Source organism: Megalopta genalis, chromosome 10 (genome assembly GCF_051020955.1).
Source record: "Megalopta genalis isolate 19385.01 chromosome 10, iyMegGena1_principal, whole genome shotgun sequence".
NCBI lineage: Eukaryota > Metazoa > Arthropoda > Insecta > Hymenoptera > Halictidae > Megalopta > Megalopta genalis.
Window position 1 is genome coordinate 9266441 of NC_135022.1, and position 17101 is coordinate 9283541.

The 17101-nt window shown below is 39.1% G+C and overlaps 2 protein-coding genes and 1 long non-coding RNA gene across 4 annotated transcripts; 2 read left to right on the forward strand and 1 right to left on the reverse strand.

Annotated features, from left to right (window-relative positions):
- Window positions 1–1024: 1024 nt before the first annotated feature.
- On the forward strand, window positions 1025–4511 carry Dgkepsilon (diacylglycerol kinase epsilon). The gene is made up of 12 exons (XM_033474584.2): window positions 1025–1302; window positions 1373–1471; window positions 1591–1798; window positions 2107–2278; window positions 2452–2582; window positions 2651–2798; window positions 2905–3122; window positions 3182–3327; window positions 3406–3574; window positions 3643–3814; window positions 3896–4032; window positions 4152–4511. The coding sequence occupies exons 3-12, from the start codon at window positions 1634–1636 to the stop codon at window positions 4269–4271; spliced, it is 1578 nt and encodes a 525-aa protein (XP_033330475.2). The 5' UTR covers window positions 1025–1302; window positions 1373–1471; window positions 1591–1633; the 3' UTR covers window positions 4272–4511.
- Nox (NADPH oxidase) lies at window positions 4065–15350 on the reverse strand. 2 transcript variants are annotated; one of them, XM_033474583.2, is made up of 20 exons: window positions 15273–15350; window positions 13789–14183; window positions 12383–12477; window positions 12178–12286; window positions 11541–11638; window positions 11338–11458; window positions 10951–11101; window positions 10320–10530; window positions 9875–10101; window positions 9617–9805; window positions 9336–9529; window positions 8231–8552; window positions 7803–7944; window positions 7583–7719; window positions 6985–7135; window positions 6444–6664; window positions 6161–6336; window positions 5737–5946; window positions 5385–5588; window positions 4065–5249 (listed from the first exon to the last, which is right to left on the reverse strand). In XM_033474583.2, exons 2-20 carry the CDS (start codon window positions 13924–13926, stop codon window positions 5052–5054), a joined length of 3294 nt encoding a protein of 1097 aa, XP_033330474.2. In that variant the 5' UTR covers window positions 13927–14183; window positions 15273–15350; the 3' UTR covers window positions 4065–5051. The 2 variants fall into 2 exon arrangements, with proteins under 2 accessions (XP_033330474.2, XP_076380919.1); XM_076524804.1 differs by lacking the exon at window positions 15273–15350 and having other exon boundaries at window positions 13789–14616.
- LOC117222725 (uncharacterized) lies at window positions 4708–6398 on the forward strand. Its single transcript, XR_004490747.2, has 2 exons — window positions 4708–4836; window positions 5746–6398. It is a non-coding gene; the product is annotated as an uncharacterized LOC117222725 (long non-coding RNA).
- Window positions 15351–17101: the final 1751 nt, after the last annotated feature.

Genomic DNA, 17101 nt, shown 5'->3' on the forward strand with positions numbered 1-17101 from the left:
TTTTCATCTTTCTTTCTTCATCTTTCTTGTACCGATGGCGGCTACGTTTACCGACGATGAAGAAATGTGTTCGTGTTCCAACTAACTCGATTTCATTTTTTTTTTAAATTATCCAGAAACTTTGTGAAGATTTCTAAAAAGAAATCCGTTCATTCCAGAATGGTGAAACGCTGAAACTGCGAGTCAAAACCGTGGCAGCAATATCAGCATCGCTAGCTACAAGCATAAACGTTGATCATGATCATAAATAACTAACGAGTTTCCTACGATCTCTGTTAGAACATATTTATATTTAATTGATCGAATTTGTTTTCTAAAAATTAAACACTTGCGCACATTCGTTAATGTATTATATTATTATATATATATATGCACATCTTAATTAAACCATATGGTCTAATCTACGGTAACACACGATTTCCACTACTTACTTAATCTCCTATCTCGCGTTGCGTAGTAATTTCTTGCGTATATTCGTTTATTGTTGGCTATCGTTTATTTTTATTTCATTATATTAGTCTTTTGTTGATCGCCTAAAAACATTAATTGCGGCAAAATGATCTAAATCAAAGGCATATAATTGTTCAAGAAAATAATGCTGCACGTGTATTGTAAAAAAACCAAACGACAACAACGTAAAATATAATTAGTTTACACCATAATTAACCAAACTTCAAACAGCAATTATCGTCTTTCGCAATGTTGTTATTTTTTTGTATATACCATATCGACACAGTAGATTCTCCTGAACAGTATCCCTGGTTTACATTTTTTTATGTCCTAATTTTGTCTTAATAATTAATGTTTCCTTTTCTTTCTTTTCCTTCTTTCAAGCGGTCCTGCGTTGCGCATATGTGGCATCTCTTGTGGAGAAAAAAATGAAGCTCCTTTCGATGTCCGCACAGCGCCAATTGGGATAGCGGCAAAACGCTCGAACTGATAGCCAAATTCGACTGACGGTAATCCATACGTACGTGTACACAATAATTAAAGATGTCACTAGCAGTCACTGTGAATTTTGATTGGCAGAATGAGGAGACACATATTAAATTAGAAGTGGAATATGTATCACAGTTCAAAATAATTATCGAACCCTGTCTCTTATATTTGAACTTGAACGCACAATAAAAAGACGAATCGAATGAGCGGTGTACACTAACACAGATGTACGTGAATAACTATAATTGTAATGTCAGCTGTCAAACATTAAAACTAGTACTTACTTACCTCTTAAATCATTCTTTATCCGGGTACCTTTGTGACAAATATGATTGAAGCGTCTTAAAGTTGAAGACAGAGAAGGTAAACAATACTTATTCATTCATTTTTTATCTGTGATTTATGTAAATAAAATGCATTTTCTGCGACACAGGAATCTATTTCACTAGCTAAATGTGTTTCAAGCTTTCCTGCACGGTCATTTAATACAATCGGTGTCCTAATACATCGTCAATTTCATAAATGATAGAAGGTTAGTAAAATGAATTTCCGATTTAAATATTAATTTAAAGAATCAGTGATGTGTTTTACGATTTTACTATGTTAGGACAGTTTTCTTGCGTCATTCTGTGGGATCCATTTATTTTGCAGAGATCTGTCATCTTTCCTGAAAGAATCAAACTTTAATCGAGCAATGTTAGAAGAAGAACTTAGTACCATTGTTTTACCTACATTGTCTACCATGCTATTTTTTATATTTACATTATACTTCTTCCGATACCTTATAGGAGAACCTCATATTCATATACGAGATGTTACCAAACAGCATAATTGGAAATCTCTGAGAAAAGAAACTAAGGTATGCATAGTTTTATTACGTTAAATATGTTGTGATAACACAATTTTTACTAAAAATTAGATTAAACTTCGATTGGCACAGTCTCCATCTATTTTTAATATGTATGTACATGAGAAAATTAACTGTTTCTTTGTGGATTACAAAATGTAAATAATAGAATTTTTATGAATGTAATATAATCAATGTCGTCACCGCAGATATAAATATGTCATAGGTAATGCCGTTTGCATTAGAAGAAATTCAATGTTCTTATGCAACGTCAGAATGTTAAAAGAACGATATATATTTATGAAATCTTTTTCCTATAGGCATATTATTGTAGCATATGTGAAAATTTGTTATTAAATGTTGATGGGTTGATGTGTGATTGCTGTGGCGTATATGTGGATCCTAGTTGTGTGAAGATTGCAGACAAGCAATTGAAGTGTAAAGTTATTCGTTTAAATACAAACGAGCCAATGAAGCACCATTGGGTGAAGGGTATGTCTCTTTTTTACTTGTTTTGTATATATAATACTACAAAATGCGTGTGATAATAATTAAAATTGTCACCTTATAAATTTTTTTTGAAGTTAGCATTATTTTTAGTAGTAATTGTTATCGACCCATCCTATTGTTATAAGTTTGATGGAACTTGTTGTTTTTTGTTTCAGGTAACTTGCCACTGTCTACTACATGTGACGTATGTAACGAGGAATGCGACATGGAACCTGGGCTAACAGATTCGTGGTGTTGCTGGTGTCAAAGATCTGTTCATGAAGATTGTAAACCTAAACTCCCTGAAGTATATTCTATATTTTTATGTAGCTCATATACTAATTTATATAAGTAATTTGTGTATCGTATTTGCAGATATGCGACTTTGGTAAATTTAAATTGTTGATAATTCCACCGAGCAGCTTAGAAGTTGTAAATCAACGCAATGCCGTGAGACGAAGATTACAACTTCGTACGGTTATACCACCGGAATGGCCTAATTGGAGACCTCTTATAGTAGTTGGTAGGTTAACGTTAAAACATAAAATTATACCGAACAAACGATATAGTGCATGTCTAAAGTAATTTTTTAAATAATTGTAGCGTCATTTATGGAATTTCTTTCACAGCGAACAAGAAATCTGGCAATAAAGATGGAGGAGAAATCTTGTCTTTATTTAGAAGGTTACTGAATCCTGCACAAGTTGTTGATTTATCGGAACGTGATCCCGTTGTTGCTCTTGAATGGTGTCGCTTAATAGGAAAAGTGAAATGCATTGTTCTCGTAGCAGGTGGAGACGGCACGATAGCCTGGTTATTAAATGCTATTCACAAACTTCAATTAGAGGTAATATATTCGAAACTGTGAATTTACTATACTTTACATTAAACTTTTATTTTATCTAGCCAGATCCATCTGTGGCAATTATTCCTCTGGGAACAGGAAACGACTTGTCCAGGGTATTAGGATGGGGAAAGGAACACGATCTGTACAGAGACCCTGCGCATATATTACAGGAAATACAAGCAGCACGAGAAGTGCAACTTGATAGGTGTCCGAAGAATATTGAATATGCATAAATATAAATAGATAACATTGTATACTTACATTTCCCTTAATAATTTATTAGGTGGACTGTGACGGTGAAACCATATGGTGGATTGGGACTACGCGGTTCGCATCAGCAATTTCATATGTATAATTATCTGGGTATAGGAGTTGATGCGCAAGTAACGTTACAGTTTCATCGCACAAGGGAGAGCCGATTTTACTTTTATAGCAGTAGATTATTCAATAAGGTAACACATTTCATTTTCAGTAATTTATAATTTGTCATAAAAAATTCATACTTTGATGTTTTCAATAGCTACTATACCTATGTTTTGGTACACAACAAGTGGTGGAAAGGGAATGCAAAGATCTTGAGAAGCATATAGAACTGTATTTAGATGACGTTAAAATGGAATTGCCCGCTATCGAGGGCATCGTGGTCTCGAATATACCTTCTTGGGGCGCAGGCGTTAATCTTTGGAATTCAGGTACAGATTTATAATTTTTTTACGTATGAAATTGGAAAAAAATGAAGCAAATCAAATCTGTTCTTTCTTCTTGCCGAAAAGTTCGCGACGAACACGGAAAGCAAAGTTTTAACGATGAAAAATTGGAGGTAGTTGGACTTTACTCGTCTTTCCATATGGCCCAGCTTCAAGTGGGACTTTCTCAGCCTTATCGAATCGGCCAAGCTAAATCTATAAAGGTATTTTAACTGTTACTAAAAACACTAAACTCTTTCGTTCACGTTATTTTAATTGGCATTTATTATTATACGCTATAACAGTACATTCTATAAATAAATAAATGTTTTGCAACGTACAGATGAAGTTACTGAAATCATATGCCATGCAAATCGATGGGGAACCTTGGTACCAACATCCTTGCGAAGTTAATATTACATACTGCAACAAAGCGTCTATGTTGGTGAACACTCTTGCGTAGGCGAATTACTTAAATTTTATTATCATATTTATGAGATCGTATTTATGTACATTCCAATGGTTGGTATAGATTGCCAAGAAATTTAACATGCCTTGTTAAGAGAACTTACATAGTTTAAGGCGATAAAAATGGTGAGCGGTATTAATAGCTTTTCTGTAAACAAAGAGATATCTAGTCATTATTCTGGAGAACTGTTATATCTGTACATTACTCTTTAAATAAATGAAGTGTAATTTTAAACTTCTGTTCATTTCTATTAGATTATCTCTCGACCCTCGATCCGATGCAATAGCTAAATATTAATATGTAAGTATCGTTCTAGAAAAATATTTGGGATATGAAAGTAGCCGCACACGAGTTACGTAAGAAGTTATCACACATGAGAAATTAATCGGAAGATCGTTGGTTGGTTCCGAATGAACGGACGCGTCAAAATATTTAATATCGCACTGAAAAAATTGTTCTAGTTATGACGGATCGTCAAGTGGAATTTCTTGCTATATTGGTGTCGATATGGTTAATACACGAAGCAATTAGAATTGTAAATAACATGAAATGAATCAAGGTAAAATACACATTGCGTAATTATAAGTGTTCCACAGATTATCATTCGGTTAGAGATACCCGAAGGAAAAAACAACTTAAATCTCGTTTACATGTTGCGCAACGTATTTTTCTAAAACAACGATCAACGAGTCTTGTTACTTATACCAGATAAGTAACCGATATAAAATATGGTGCGACGAACGTGTTCACACGAATTCTACGGTCTTGGAAAATCTAGAAAGATTCCTTTTTGAAGTTGAAACCAAATTGGCCGCATTTGTAGCGTAGAATTTTCGCAAGTTGCGGCGGACCACAATAGAACACCGTCACTTTTCCCTTTTTCTTGTCTTGAAGCTGCTTGAAAACCTTATCCCAGTTTGGACGACCAGCGTTCGTTCTCGTTTTCAAACCTGTTATGAGATCTCGCTTTTCCTAACAAAATTTGAAACAAACACAGAACGTAAAAAAAATTTCTCGTATAAAATAATAATTTCTTCTACGAGAGTTTCTTGAAAAATATCACATAAAATAAAGTATAAACATGCATTGTACACTGTGATATTTTACCATTTGATGAAGTAAATCCATAGCTAGCTGCAAACCGACAGCCTTCATGTCATTTTTCTGCAACGCGCTGGTAATGTACATATGCATCTCAAGAAAACGTTCCATGGCATCGCCAAGTTCTGCTTGTTCCATTTCTAACTGAGACAGCAAATTTACAAACCACTCGAAAGACCTCTGATCTCTATTGATCCAGAAGAAGTCTACCTATAATAAAGGACAATTTTTTAGTTTTGTTAAAATTAATAGTCGTCTAAGTTGATGGATACGGGCTTCGTAAATTGATTAAAGGTCTTTCATCGTTTTCAGATAAAAGAAAATTATATTATATTATTATAAAATTATATTATTATACCTTTCTCAGGTGCATCACAGTGGACGGAATATCGCTGGCCCATGAAAATGTGCATTTTGGGCACGTGTGTCTGGCTTTCCAATAACGGTGCATGATAGACTGTAATATTGACGCGAAAGGTGTGACTCCGATTCCGGTTGCAATTAATACAGCATGTTGTGCTTGGAATATGTGACTGGCAGGAGCGCCATATGGACCATCGAGGAAAATCTAAACAATCATTACAATGCCCTTACTCTTTGGCTTTTATAAATTGACGCATAGTCGAACACCATGGTCATTTATTATTTTCATTCTAAAGAGATTATTCCTTAGAGCAGTCTAAAAAGTGATTCCTTCTCAAAAGACAATTTATAAAAGCACCGAATTTTATAATCGCATGTTAGCATTCTTTCGAGTCGTAACATTTGAACAAATTGTTTACCTCCAATGGCTTCCCTAAATAATTCAACGAGGCAACATCAGATTTGGCGTCTTCTGGACTTCCGTTTAACGTTTCCTCTAATCTTAACTTTAATCTACCTTCTTCCGCTGCTTTTTGCGACGCGACCAATTTCGTGGCCGAGCACTTGTATTCGTCCACATTTACTTCAAAGGTCGCTGTTTTATAATATAAATATTATTTAACAGTTAATTATATATAATATATATAATATTATTTAGCAGTTATTTATTATTATTTAATTGCTAGAAGAAAGTTCTCTTACAGCCGTTGCTCGTCGAAGATCCTACTTTGTACACGTTATTCTCTAAACTCGGAGTCTTGAAAGCAATTATCGTCGGCTTAGTTCTCATATAGCGGAAACTTTGAGCAATATTCTTATTCTGAGGACTCAAATAAGCTTGCTCCAGAGACTTCAGTTGTGCACCTAGCAGCTGGCTCTCGTTGAAGTTCCTCTCCGATTCGGATCTCGTATAATCGCGAAGTCTGTCAGGCACAAATCATGCAAAGTTCCTTTTAATTTATTATACTAAAAAATAATGATACTTCGACTTTTGCTTTATCGATAATAGTTTTAGTCGAACTATTTTGCCGAAAATTCTGTAGAAGGAAACAAATATGTACTTTTATCTTCGACACGAATTATGAAGTAAAAATTCTGACCAAGTTTTTCACGAATGAGAATATCATTTATTTCATTAGATAGCAAAGCAGCGTTGAAATGTTACTACTGTAACAATAGAAAATAAAATTCACAGAATATTTCGGATCGATACAGCGTTAATAAAAAAAAGTGGACGACTTACACCATTAATCTGTCTCTCGTTTTTCTTCTCGTTTGCATATCGGGCACCGAGAACGATTTCTCCAATGGCATCTTGCTATGCAACAACAAACGATGAAGCCTTCCTTCTTTGGAAAATTTATTACTGGTAAATTTACTACTATCTGGTATATCTACGTAAATATATACATGCGATAGTTTTTAAATATTTATACGTATTTTTATATTATTATATATATTCATATTATTATACTATATTATTATATATTATATATATATATTTATATTATTATACGTATTTTTAATTATTTATACTATATATCTTCGATTAGATAATTAAATCGAATAAAAATGCTGTAAATTGAAAGTACAGTAATGTCTCTCTTACTGACGCATAGATTGTCCACTAAAATGGACAATTTTGGAAGAGGAGATACGATTATTCGAGCCTTTTATAATTGTGGACAATTTATAACTATAAAAATAAACCGCTCGAATAATCGTATCTCTTCCCAAATTGTCCATTTTTCTGCGCAATCTGGACGTCAATTAGAGAGATATTACCGTAACCAGTCAATTGTAATAATTAATTAGACAATAGTAATCGGTTTGCCGTTCACCATTTGTACTGCGCGGCGAAAAATTTTCGCTGCTATTATCGGAGACAAACGTGGGATTGTCGAGACCTTGACAATTCTTCCAAGACCGCGAAGGTGTCTTCATGTTTGGGCTTACATCTTGTCTATTGTTTAAATATCTACGAGAAACAATTGTAGTGAACTATTCGAGATAACATATCAGATTTTCTAAAGCGAGATAAAATAAATTCTACGGCCTCACATATTTTTGGAAACACTTTTGTTATCGCAACACTCTTCCGGATATACGCCGCCTCCTTGAAGTTTCACTTGTTCTCTCTCAAAGTACGAATAAAGGCTGTTCGTCCATTCGCCCACCGCTCGGATATGAAGCCATATGTAATCTGTTAAAGATAATATTAATAAATACGTGCATTAAATTCACTTAAATAACATTTATACATGTGTAATCTGTTTAAAAATAATGTTAATAAATACGCGCATTAAATTCACCTAAATAACATTTATCTATAATATATAGAAATATATTATTTATATATATTATAGATAAATGTTATTATATTATATTATCATATATATATAATATAAACGTTCGATCTAATCTTCCACGCAAGGCTTTCGTCGGAGATCGTTAATTTCGAACTCGCGCTAATTTCGAACGCGTCTCACCTTCCTGTTCCGGCGCGCTGCTAATGGTAAAAGGGTGCCATTCGTACCGAGCAATGGCTGGCACGTTCACGAAAACGTAATCACCAGGTCGAAAATCGAAATGAAGCGGTCGTTTGATGACCAAGTGTGTCACCTTCGACGGCAGCAACAGGCCCGAGCTTATGTAGGTTTTTCCGAGTTCGGATCGTGACCAGGCGATTCGGTGAACCCTTTCGATCAGGTACAATGTTCCTGGCCCGATGAACCATTTCCAAAAGTTCGGCCCGTGGAGAATCGTTAATATCCAGAACGGTATGTAGAGCAAATGCGACCAATAAAATATCTGTGCGATCGGATATTAATTTAACTGTTTTTGTTATTACTTTGACAAACATAAGGCAAGTTTAAGTCTGAAGTTGATATTAGGTATCCAACATTTTCTAGAAAAAAGGCAGTATAAAATTTGCAAATTTTGGTGTTAAACAAGTATTTCGACGATATAGAAATGTCCAGAAAACTCTCCTGCATCTGTATCATACGAAAAAGGGTTATTTGTCACTGCAAATATCGCGAACGGATGATTCTTGCCGCTATTCTCATAAGACACGATGTAAATTCCAGTAAGAATTATCTGCCCCTGAAAATATAAAAATAGCGCCATTACGCGCGGTGGCAAAACGCTCAAACTGGTAGACAAATTTACTTAGATTATATTATATTATATTATATTATTATATTATATTATTATTATATTATATTATATTATATTATTATATTATTATATTATATTATATTATATTATTATATTATATTATATTATATTATTATATTATATTATATTTACTTATTTATTTATATTAAGTTCCCAGAAGCGTATGGTGGCGCCATCTGACGTTTCAAAAACAATGTTCGCGATCGGTAATTCGTGCACTGGTTTCAACGATTTGCAGTGGCGCTAAATTAAGATTTTACGGAACAGATGATTCGTGCCGCAATTTACATTGCGTCTTACGAGAAAACCGGCAATGATCATTTGTATATCCTCGAAACCGCTCTTTGTCGGTGATCAATTGTAAAAGATAGGCGACAAACAAATTTCAGATGAAATCGCGACGAGATATCCAACCTCGAAGCATCCGCCGCGGCGAACGAAGGGCATCGAAGAAAGCGTCATGATGGCGAGGATGACGACGAGAATGATCCCGGTAGGATTTGCGTAGCCGTGTACGAGGCCGAACAGTCCTGGACGGCTCGTGAACAGCCATTCGTTTAGGGTATAATTTTGATAATTGAGCACCTCGTCGCTCACCACCACGGTGCCTGAAACAAACTCATTCGTTGAACACGCAAGCGTTAACATATTCCAGATTGACTTCGAGCGATCTTGGACGAAAACAACGGACGTACCAAAATTCAGAAGATGCATCAGCGTGTGCGTGACGCCGAAGACGCCGATCAGGACTCCTGTGACTTTGTGAAGGTAGATGTGCTGGTCCAGCGGCAGCACCGAATTGAAACCGTGAGTCCGTAGAAAGGTGATGCACTGGCGTAGCATAAGGACCAGGATGAAGCTGCAGTTGAAGTTCAAACATTGGCCTGCGTGGAAACGTTCGGATGAGAAACGTTTGACGAAGCGCGAACAAACGGCGATCGGTGTTCTCTTACCGCAAGCACGTGCGAGCATGACGTAGCCGTTCGAGTGCCTGTAGGCGTACAATCGCGAGACGAACAGAGCCGCGTTAACGAAGACGAGGGAGCAGATGAAAGCGAGGTAGACGTAATTGTTCTTCATGTACGGTCTCGTCAGCTGGTACGGCCGCAACGACGCGAACGATCCCAACAACGATCTCTGCGTTACTTTCGGCTTCGGCGGGACCAGCCATCGGTCGATGCTGCGATCGAATTTCTGTTTTTAATTTTATTTTCTCGTCGGATCGACGCGGCGCTGTACAGGGTGTCCCGTAATTATGTCAATGCCCGGAAAGGGGTGATTCCTGGGGTCGTTCGGATGATCTCAAGAATCACCCCTGTCCGAGTGTTGACATAATTATGGGACACCCTGTAGAAACCGACGGGTCCCGCGACGACTGGCAAACAAAAGTTTGGTCACCTGATCGACAGGTTCTCCAACAATCCCTCGTGCTTCTGCAATTGATTTTTGAGCGCCTCGTACGTGATTGCACCACGGTTAGCCTGATCGGCGTCCTCGAACAACGCTATCGTTAACTCTTTGATTTGTTCGTCGCTGAACTCCATTCCGTTCTCCTCCATGCAGGCTCTCATCACGTGCTCCAATTCGCGCAGTTGTATCAATCCGTCGCCTTTTCGCAATCGATCGTTCCCAAAGATCGCACCGAAAAAATAAATTAAAGAAACATTGAGGTTCCCGAGGTCATTCGAAGTAACTTTTCCCTTTACAAAAATTTCCTTCGAGCCTTCGTTCGCGAGTTATCGACGAAAAACGGTGACCAATCAGAGGCGAGCTCGACTGGCGCACGAGGCGGCACTGGGCGGCCGAGCCAATCGGCGGAGCTGGGCGGCGACCGCTCGCTGACTAGGCCGCCTCGCGCCAGCCGTGCTCGCCTCCGATTGGTCAGCGGTTTTTCTTCGATAACTCGCGAACGAAGCCTCGAAGGGAATTTTTGCAAAGGAAAAAGTTGCTTCGAACGACCTCGGGAATCTCTCGGTTCTCGACTGCGAGCGATTTTTGCAACACCCTCCATTCTAGATGCGCGTCTTACCGTCGATATCGTAGACTTTGAATAGAAAGTTGATTTTGTCGTCGGGACTTTTCCCAGCGAATTGGTGCATCGCGTCCAGAAACTCCTGGAGAGATATGGCTCCGGAGTTGTCCTTGTCAAATATTTCGAACGCTCTGTCCGTGAAGAACGGCTGAAGGAGAAAAGTTCTCGCGTGTATTCTCGTCGCAATTGTTCGATTTTTGTTGAGTTTCGTTGCTCTAATCAACGGGTTAACGGATAAATTCGAAATGCAAACTGCCTGAAATTTCTGCCTAAAATTGTTGGGACACGATCTATTTTTTTACGCGTCGATTAACCCCGCTTTAGAAAACCATCTCATAGAAAAGGATTTGTCTAAAGGTTTTTAACATGGTATACGTGTCTTACGTTCTTCGACGTGACAATTTTGTTAAATTCCTCGCGCTTTATCTCCTTCTCGTTGCCCACCATCTGCTTGAAAATCTTCTCCAACCATTCCAAGCTGGTCTTGTCGAAGCCGGCGCGTGGTCTGCGGAAGCATTTCGAAAGATAATAGCTTTCGATGATAATAATAGGTTCCCACGAGGCAACGATAACGAAATTCGAATCACCTTCTGTCGCTTATGTTGGCAATAAAATCCATAATTTGATCGGACGACACGTGGTTCGCATTCTCTTCGTCGATTAGGCGGAACAGTTTGTCCACCACCTGCGGAGAAAGACTCCGGACAAGAAGAAATTCAACATTTTCTATCGTTTCTTATAATTTCTTGTAATTGGGCTCGCGAAGTCTGTCTCTGTGTAGAGCAGGTTTCATTTAATTTCTTGGACGACAGATTCAATTTTTCGAAATCATTGTGTAAAATGTAAGTTCCGGTTAAACTCTCAGGAATCTCAATGTATTATTTTTGATATAAATAACGATGATAAATAGTAAATTTTCAAAATAGAAAAATGAAAAAATAAAGAAGTAGATTTTCCTATTTATTATTATTATATATATTACAAATTATATAATTATATTATTATATTATTATATTATTACAAAATAATACATTGAGATTCCTGAGAGTGAATCTATTTTCGAAATAGAAAAATAAAAAAATGAAGAAATAGATTAAAAAATAATAAATCGATATTTCATGGGAGAGAGAAGTGAAAACAACGATCGTTCGCTTTGCTATAGCGTAAAATTCATGCTACCGATTCTACACGGATCACGCGTTAGCTCGCGGATCGTCGATTTACCTCTTTGGTAGCAAATATTCGTTGAAAGCTGGCGAAGTTAATAGAATCATCGCCGCACACGTTGTACACGACGCTATCGAATTGGTCGATGAAACTGTGCCTTTTATTCCTGGTAACACATCGTCCGCTATTATTAATACCGTTCTCGATCGTAGCTCGGAACGTTCCGTTGTATAATACTTTTCGACGATTAAATATTTCTTACGATAGTCTGCTCTTTACAAATTCGATCCACTCGTCCTGCTTCAACGTCTTCGAATCGTCATGATCGAACAGGGCGAACAATCTCTCCAACAATGCCTGAAATCGTGAAAAGAAGAGAGCGTACAGTAATGTCTCCCTAACTGACGCTCAGATTGTCCACTGAAATTGACAATTTGGGAAGAGGAGATACGATTATCCGAGCCTCGAAGCTGCTCGTTTTTATAGTTGTCGACAATTCGTGACTATAAAAATGAACCGCGAGGCTCGAGAACAAACGTATCTCCTCTTCCCGAATTCTCCATTTTAGTGGACAATCTGAGCGTCGGTATATAAGGGAGAACATTACTGTATTATTTTTATAGCAATCACCCTATCGCTGTAACGAGCGCGAGGAATTTGTTTTAGGCAAACGCCGGCGAACGATCGGCTCTCGATTCAAGGCCGGGTATATAGACAGGCTCGCGACCGCGATCGAATTCTGAGTTCCGAGTATCAAAGACGCCCGAGGCACGAGAACGCTTTTTCGCCCCGGGCGATCCGCCACCTTGATCGATATCGGTGACCCTCGATAGATTCCCTTGCTATTTGCCGCGATCCCGTCGCTGCTCTGCCTCCGCTTCTCCCTTAGGTCGTTCCGCAGGCTCTCTAGAGCCTAGTCGACGACGATCTCACCTCCTTGTTATTTACTTTCAATGGAATCGCGACCTTGTTTCGATCCGATTTTTAGAGCTTTGCATCTCGTTTATTATATTGGCTTGGCAACTAAGTATTATTATTATTATTATTATTATTATGTTATTTTTTATTATCCGTGAACGTTAGCAACTGGACAAATTGAATGCAGCGGTCAAGGAAAAGCGAGCAGAATTGGTCGATCGTAAAGATGTCATTTTCCACCAGGTCAATGCTAGGCCGCACGCGTTTTTGTCCACTTGGCAAAAATTGATAGAAAAATTTTCAGTAAAAAATTTCTCTTCGTCTGAAAAACAGTCTGGACTTGGCAGTGTGTAAACTGGAAATAAATAGTTTTGGTTCCCTAAGGGTTAATAAATTGCATGCCATTATATTCGGAAAACTCTCCTCTATCTTTTAACACCGATTAGAACTGTCTAACGTTTTTACTTTTCACGCAATGCCTAATTTTTGTCGAAAATTTTGAAAGCACGTTCAAATTACGAAAGCACGTTTCTTTTCGAGAAACCGAGGGCGACGGAGCAATTCGGTTTTCGAATTCGGGTTTCCCCTGATCGGGAAGCGAAACTCTACAAGAATTTCACAGTGGCTACAGGAAATCAAAAATCCAGAAGCGAATCTCGTCGAAACGCGCTGGTGAACGTCTCTTTCTCTCGGCGGTTTTAATGGATCGTGCTCGTTTCGAAATCGTTTTCTCGTTAAATGCCCACTCACCTGATCCGAAAAAAGACGCCTGAACGTGTCTCTATTATACCGAGCGTTCCCGTTCACTCCAATTATTCGGGAACACTCATCCAAGGTGGTCGTCCGCCTCCTTTCGACGAAACTCTTATCTTCGATCCGACTCTCCATTTTATTCCTCCGGCACTGGCACCGCGACAGATTATCGCTCGATATATCGTCGGCGAATTGTTGTTTGCCACCGTTGTTCTGTTTACGCCCGGATTGTTGTCATTCTACGTTCACCGCGGATCTATAGAGGAAACCGCGAAGACGATCGTCGACGAAACGATCGAACGACTCGGACCTCCGAACGCGTTGCTTTCCAGAAATCTGCTTAATTAATACTGAAATGTCGCTTAAGTCCGAAGGATCGTGTTACAACTTTTCTGAAACGTAATAACTTTTCTTAAAACTGGCCTAAGTGGCTTGAATTGTTTTTTAGGCGGCAGAGGGACTGGGCTATTAGACGATGATTGACAACCCCTGACAGAGTATTCGTTCAGTTTTTGGAATGCGATGATTTGTTTTTTTAAAACTGCGTTAAATGACTTGAATTTCTTTTAAATGTTCAAGGCGCTAAAATGTTAATTTTGCTATTACCTGGTATGACAAGAAAATATAAGAAACTCTCGACTTTTTTATCTTTTTTGTCCGAGCCGATAATTATTAAAGAACTGCAGATTTCTTCCGGTTTTTGGTGAAAACCGCGACGAAACTGCGACTTTCATCATCTTTAATTCGTTATAACTCCTAACGACTGATTCTGGTGCAATTTTCAGCACGTATATAAGTCACGGAGATCTCCGCGAGGTATTTTTTATAAAAAGTTAAAAAACGAGAGTTCTCTTTATTTCTTTCCAAGTAATAGCAAAATCGAAAAAGAAGCATTTAGCCGATCGTCCGTAAACCAGTCCCGTCTAAAAAAAAGAAGAATTCGAGTCACTCGGTTCAGTTTGAAAAAATTTATCGCGTTTAGAAAGGTGTCCGAACACTCTCTCTCGCCGTTGTATTTACGCGATCGACTTTAACCGTGTTAAATTCGCAAGAAGCTTCGAAATATCCCGTCGCTCGGCGATCTCGGAAGAGTATCGTTCGATTTCGAGGCGCCTCTCGAGTTCGCCGATTCGTCGGAATCGGTGTCGTCGTCGACGAAAGTGGCGCAAAATCCTCGGCCGCGAGTCGCGCGCGGACTTTTCGGAAGCGGATCGCGTGCAACGCGGGTCCAGAAATTCCGCGTGTCGGAAACGAGAGCCGGAGTCGTTCGGATCCGAGTCGCCGACGCGGATTCTGCACATTGTTACGAACGTTGAACACTTTTCACAAATCTTGCAACACGAACGAACGAACTCGACGCTTCTCGTCGCACCGACGAGCCTCTCTCTCTCTCTCTCTCTCTCTCTCTCTCTCTCTCTCGGTAATTAGGGATACGGAGAATCCGTTTCGGAAAGCATGCGACAAAATGAGAACGAACGAACTTCTTCACCGGCACCCGGTTCGCTGGCTGTCACGTGTGTTATTCACTCGGTGACTTCGTTCGACGTCGCCGTCGCGGCGTCAAATGAAAAATCATCGATTCGTATCGACGAATCGCCGGACGGATCCCCACCTTACGACGGCACCGACGCCTTTCGGTACCGATTTTCAGAACGCGACGTGCTCGACGTGTCCGGAGAAGTGGGATGCTGCACCTTTCGATTTCGATAAAGATAGGCGCCGTTCGGATTCGGTCGAACCGACGGCGACCTTTCACTTTTTTTTTCGTGAGTCACATCGTTCCTTTTTGCTTTTCTTTTTGTTTCAGGGCCGTCGTTGCGGTTTCGTACTTTTCCGACGATTTTTCCAACGTTCTTTTGTTTAACTTTTGTTTAACGCGTTTCGAACGTTCGCGCGGCACTCGAATTCGTTTCGAGAAACCGGCGAGAGAACGCGGGCGATAGTTAGACCGCGGATTTTTGTGCGAGATAAAAATTGTCTAAGCTAATTGCAAAGAACATAGGTTGTATTAAAATGTATTTTTTCTTTTATTAATAATATTACGAAGTCGTTTAGGTTCCTGTCGTATCGAGTATTCGTTGAATTTCGTTCGAGTATCGTTTGGGAATCGTTCGAGCTTCGTTTGAGCATCGTTTGAGCATCATCCGTGTTTCCCTAATTCAATTTGTTTACGTAATGTCGCATTAGCAGCATCTCAGCGCGAACAACTGTGTAAACGATGCGTACTTACGAGTTGCACAATTCGAGATTGCATTTGCACATCGAAGCGCATCGTGGCGAAGCTAGAAAGCAATAAATCGTGTTCTTTAACATCCGTGTAATTTTCGCGACAGGTTATTCGACGACGAGATAATTGTTTCCTCGCTGTCGAAAACGATGATCGAAGTACATACAGTCAATTTCTCCCTGATTCGCGTACAGATTGCGCACGATAATGAACAATTTTGAAAGAGGAGACGCGATTATTCGAGCATTGCACTCGTTTTTATAATCACAGATTGCCAAGAACTATAGAAACGAGCCGCGAGGCTCGATCAATCGCATCTCCTCCTCCCAAATTGTCCATTTTAGTGCAAAATGCGATCGGACGTCGCGAATGTTACGCGCTCGTGACGACACGCGAAGCCATTAAATTGAAACAGGTTGAATCTGAGAAAACTAAACGGTTTCGGACCGAAACCTGATTTTCAGGTTTGTGCACAATCCCGAAATATCGTTCGCTCCGCCGCGGAATTTCGGGGCCGATCCGCGAGAATTCGAAAATTTCGAGTCGCGGCGATGTTATTAATATTGGTCCACGAATTGTGTCATCGATGCTAGAGTACTAAATATCCAATTGAAATAATATCAGAGCACCCAAAATGTTCCCAAAAAAAGTTCCGCGGATATTTTTCAATTTACTCAAAGAACAAAATACGCGGGAGGAAATCGAATTGTTCCACGCGATAGGGCGAACTTTCGACTCGCGGATGGCGTTTGTTAAATACAGAAATCTCGTTCCGTTTTCCAAGCACGAGCGAAATTGTTTCGCGAGACGCGCCGCGCCGGCCGCCAGTGGTGCTCAACGCTGCCGCGATCGTGAAATTTCGGGCCCCTCTTTCGAACGATCTTATCGCCGGAAATAACAGCTTCGACGTTTTTCGAGATCAAAGGACGCAGATTACGATGCGGAAAATAACGCGTTTGAATTTTTGCAAGTATGGTCGTCGAAGCTTCGCGTCGCAACGCTACCGCGATCGTGAAATTTCGGGCCTTTCTTAGCACGATATTATCGCCGAAAATAACAGATTGCGATGCGGGAAATAACGCG

Bases quoted from the DNA above. Each gene is read 5' to 3' on its own strand.
- Dgkepsilon (XM_033474584.2), top strand. From the start codon at position 1,634: ATGTTAGAAGAAGAACTTAGTACCATTGTTTTACCTACATTGTCTACC. The intron at 2,583-2,650 runs GTATATTCTATA...TCGTATTTGCAG, and splicing joins GTAAACCTAAACTCCCTGAA to ATATGCGACTTTGGTAAATT. The intron at 3,328-3,405 runs GTGTCCGAAGAA...ATAATTTATTAG, and splicing joins CGAGAAGTGCAACTTGATAG to GTGGACTGTGACGGTGAAAC.
- Nox (XM_033474583.2), bottom strand. From the start codon at position 13,926: ATGGAGAGTCGGATCGAAGATAAGAGTTTCGTCGAAAGGAGGCGGACG. The intron at 11,639-12,177 runs GTAAATCGACGA...CTTTCTCCGCAG, and splicing joins GAATATTTGCTACCAAAGAG to GTGGTGGACAAACTGTTCCG. The intron at 6,337-6,443 runs GTAAGAGAACTT...ATTATAAAACAG, and splicing joins ATCTTCGACGAGCAACGGCT to CGACCTTTGAAGTAAATGTG.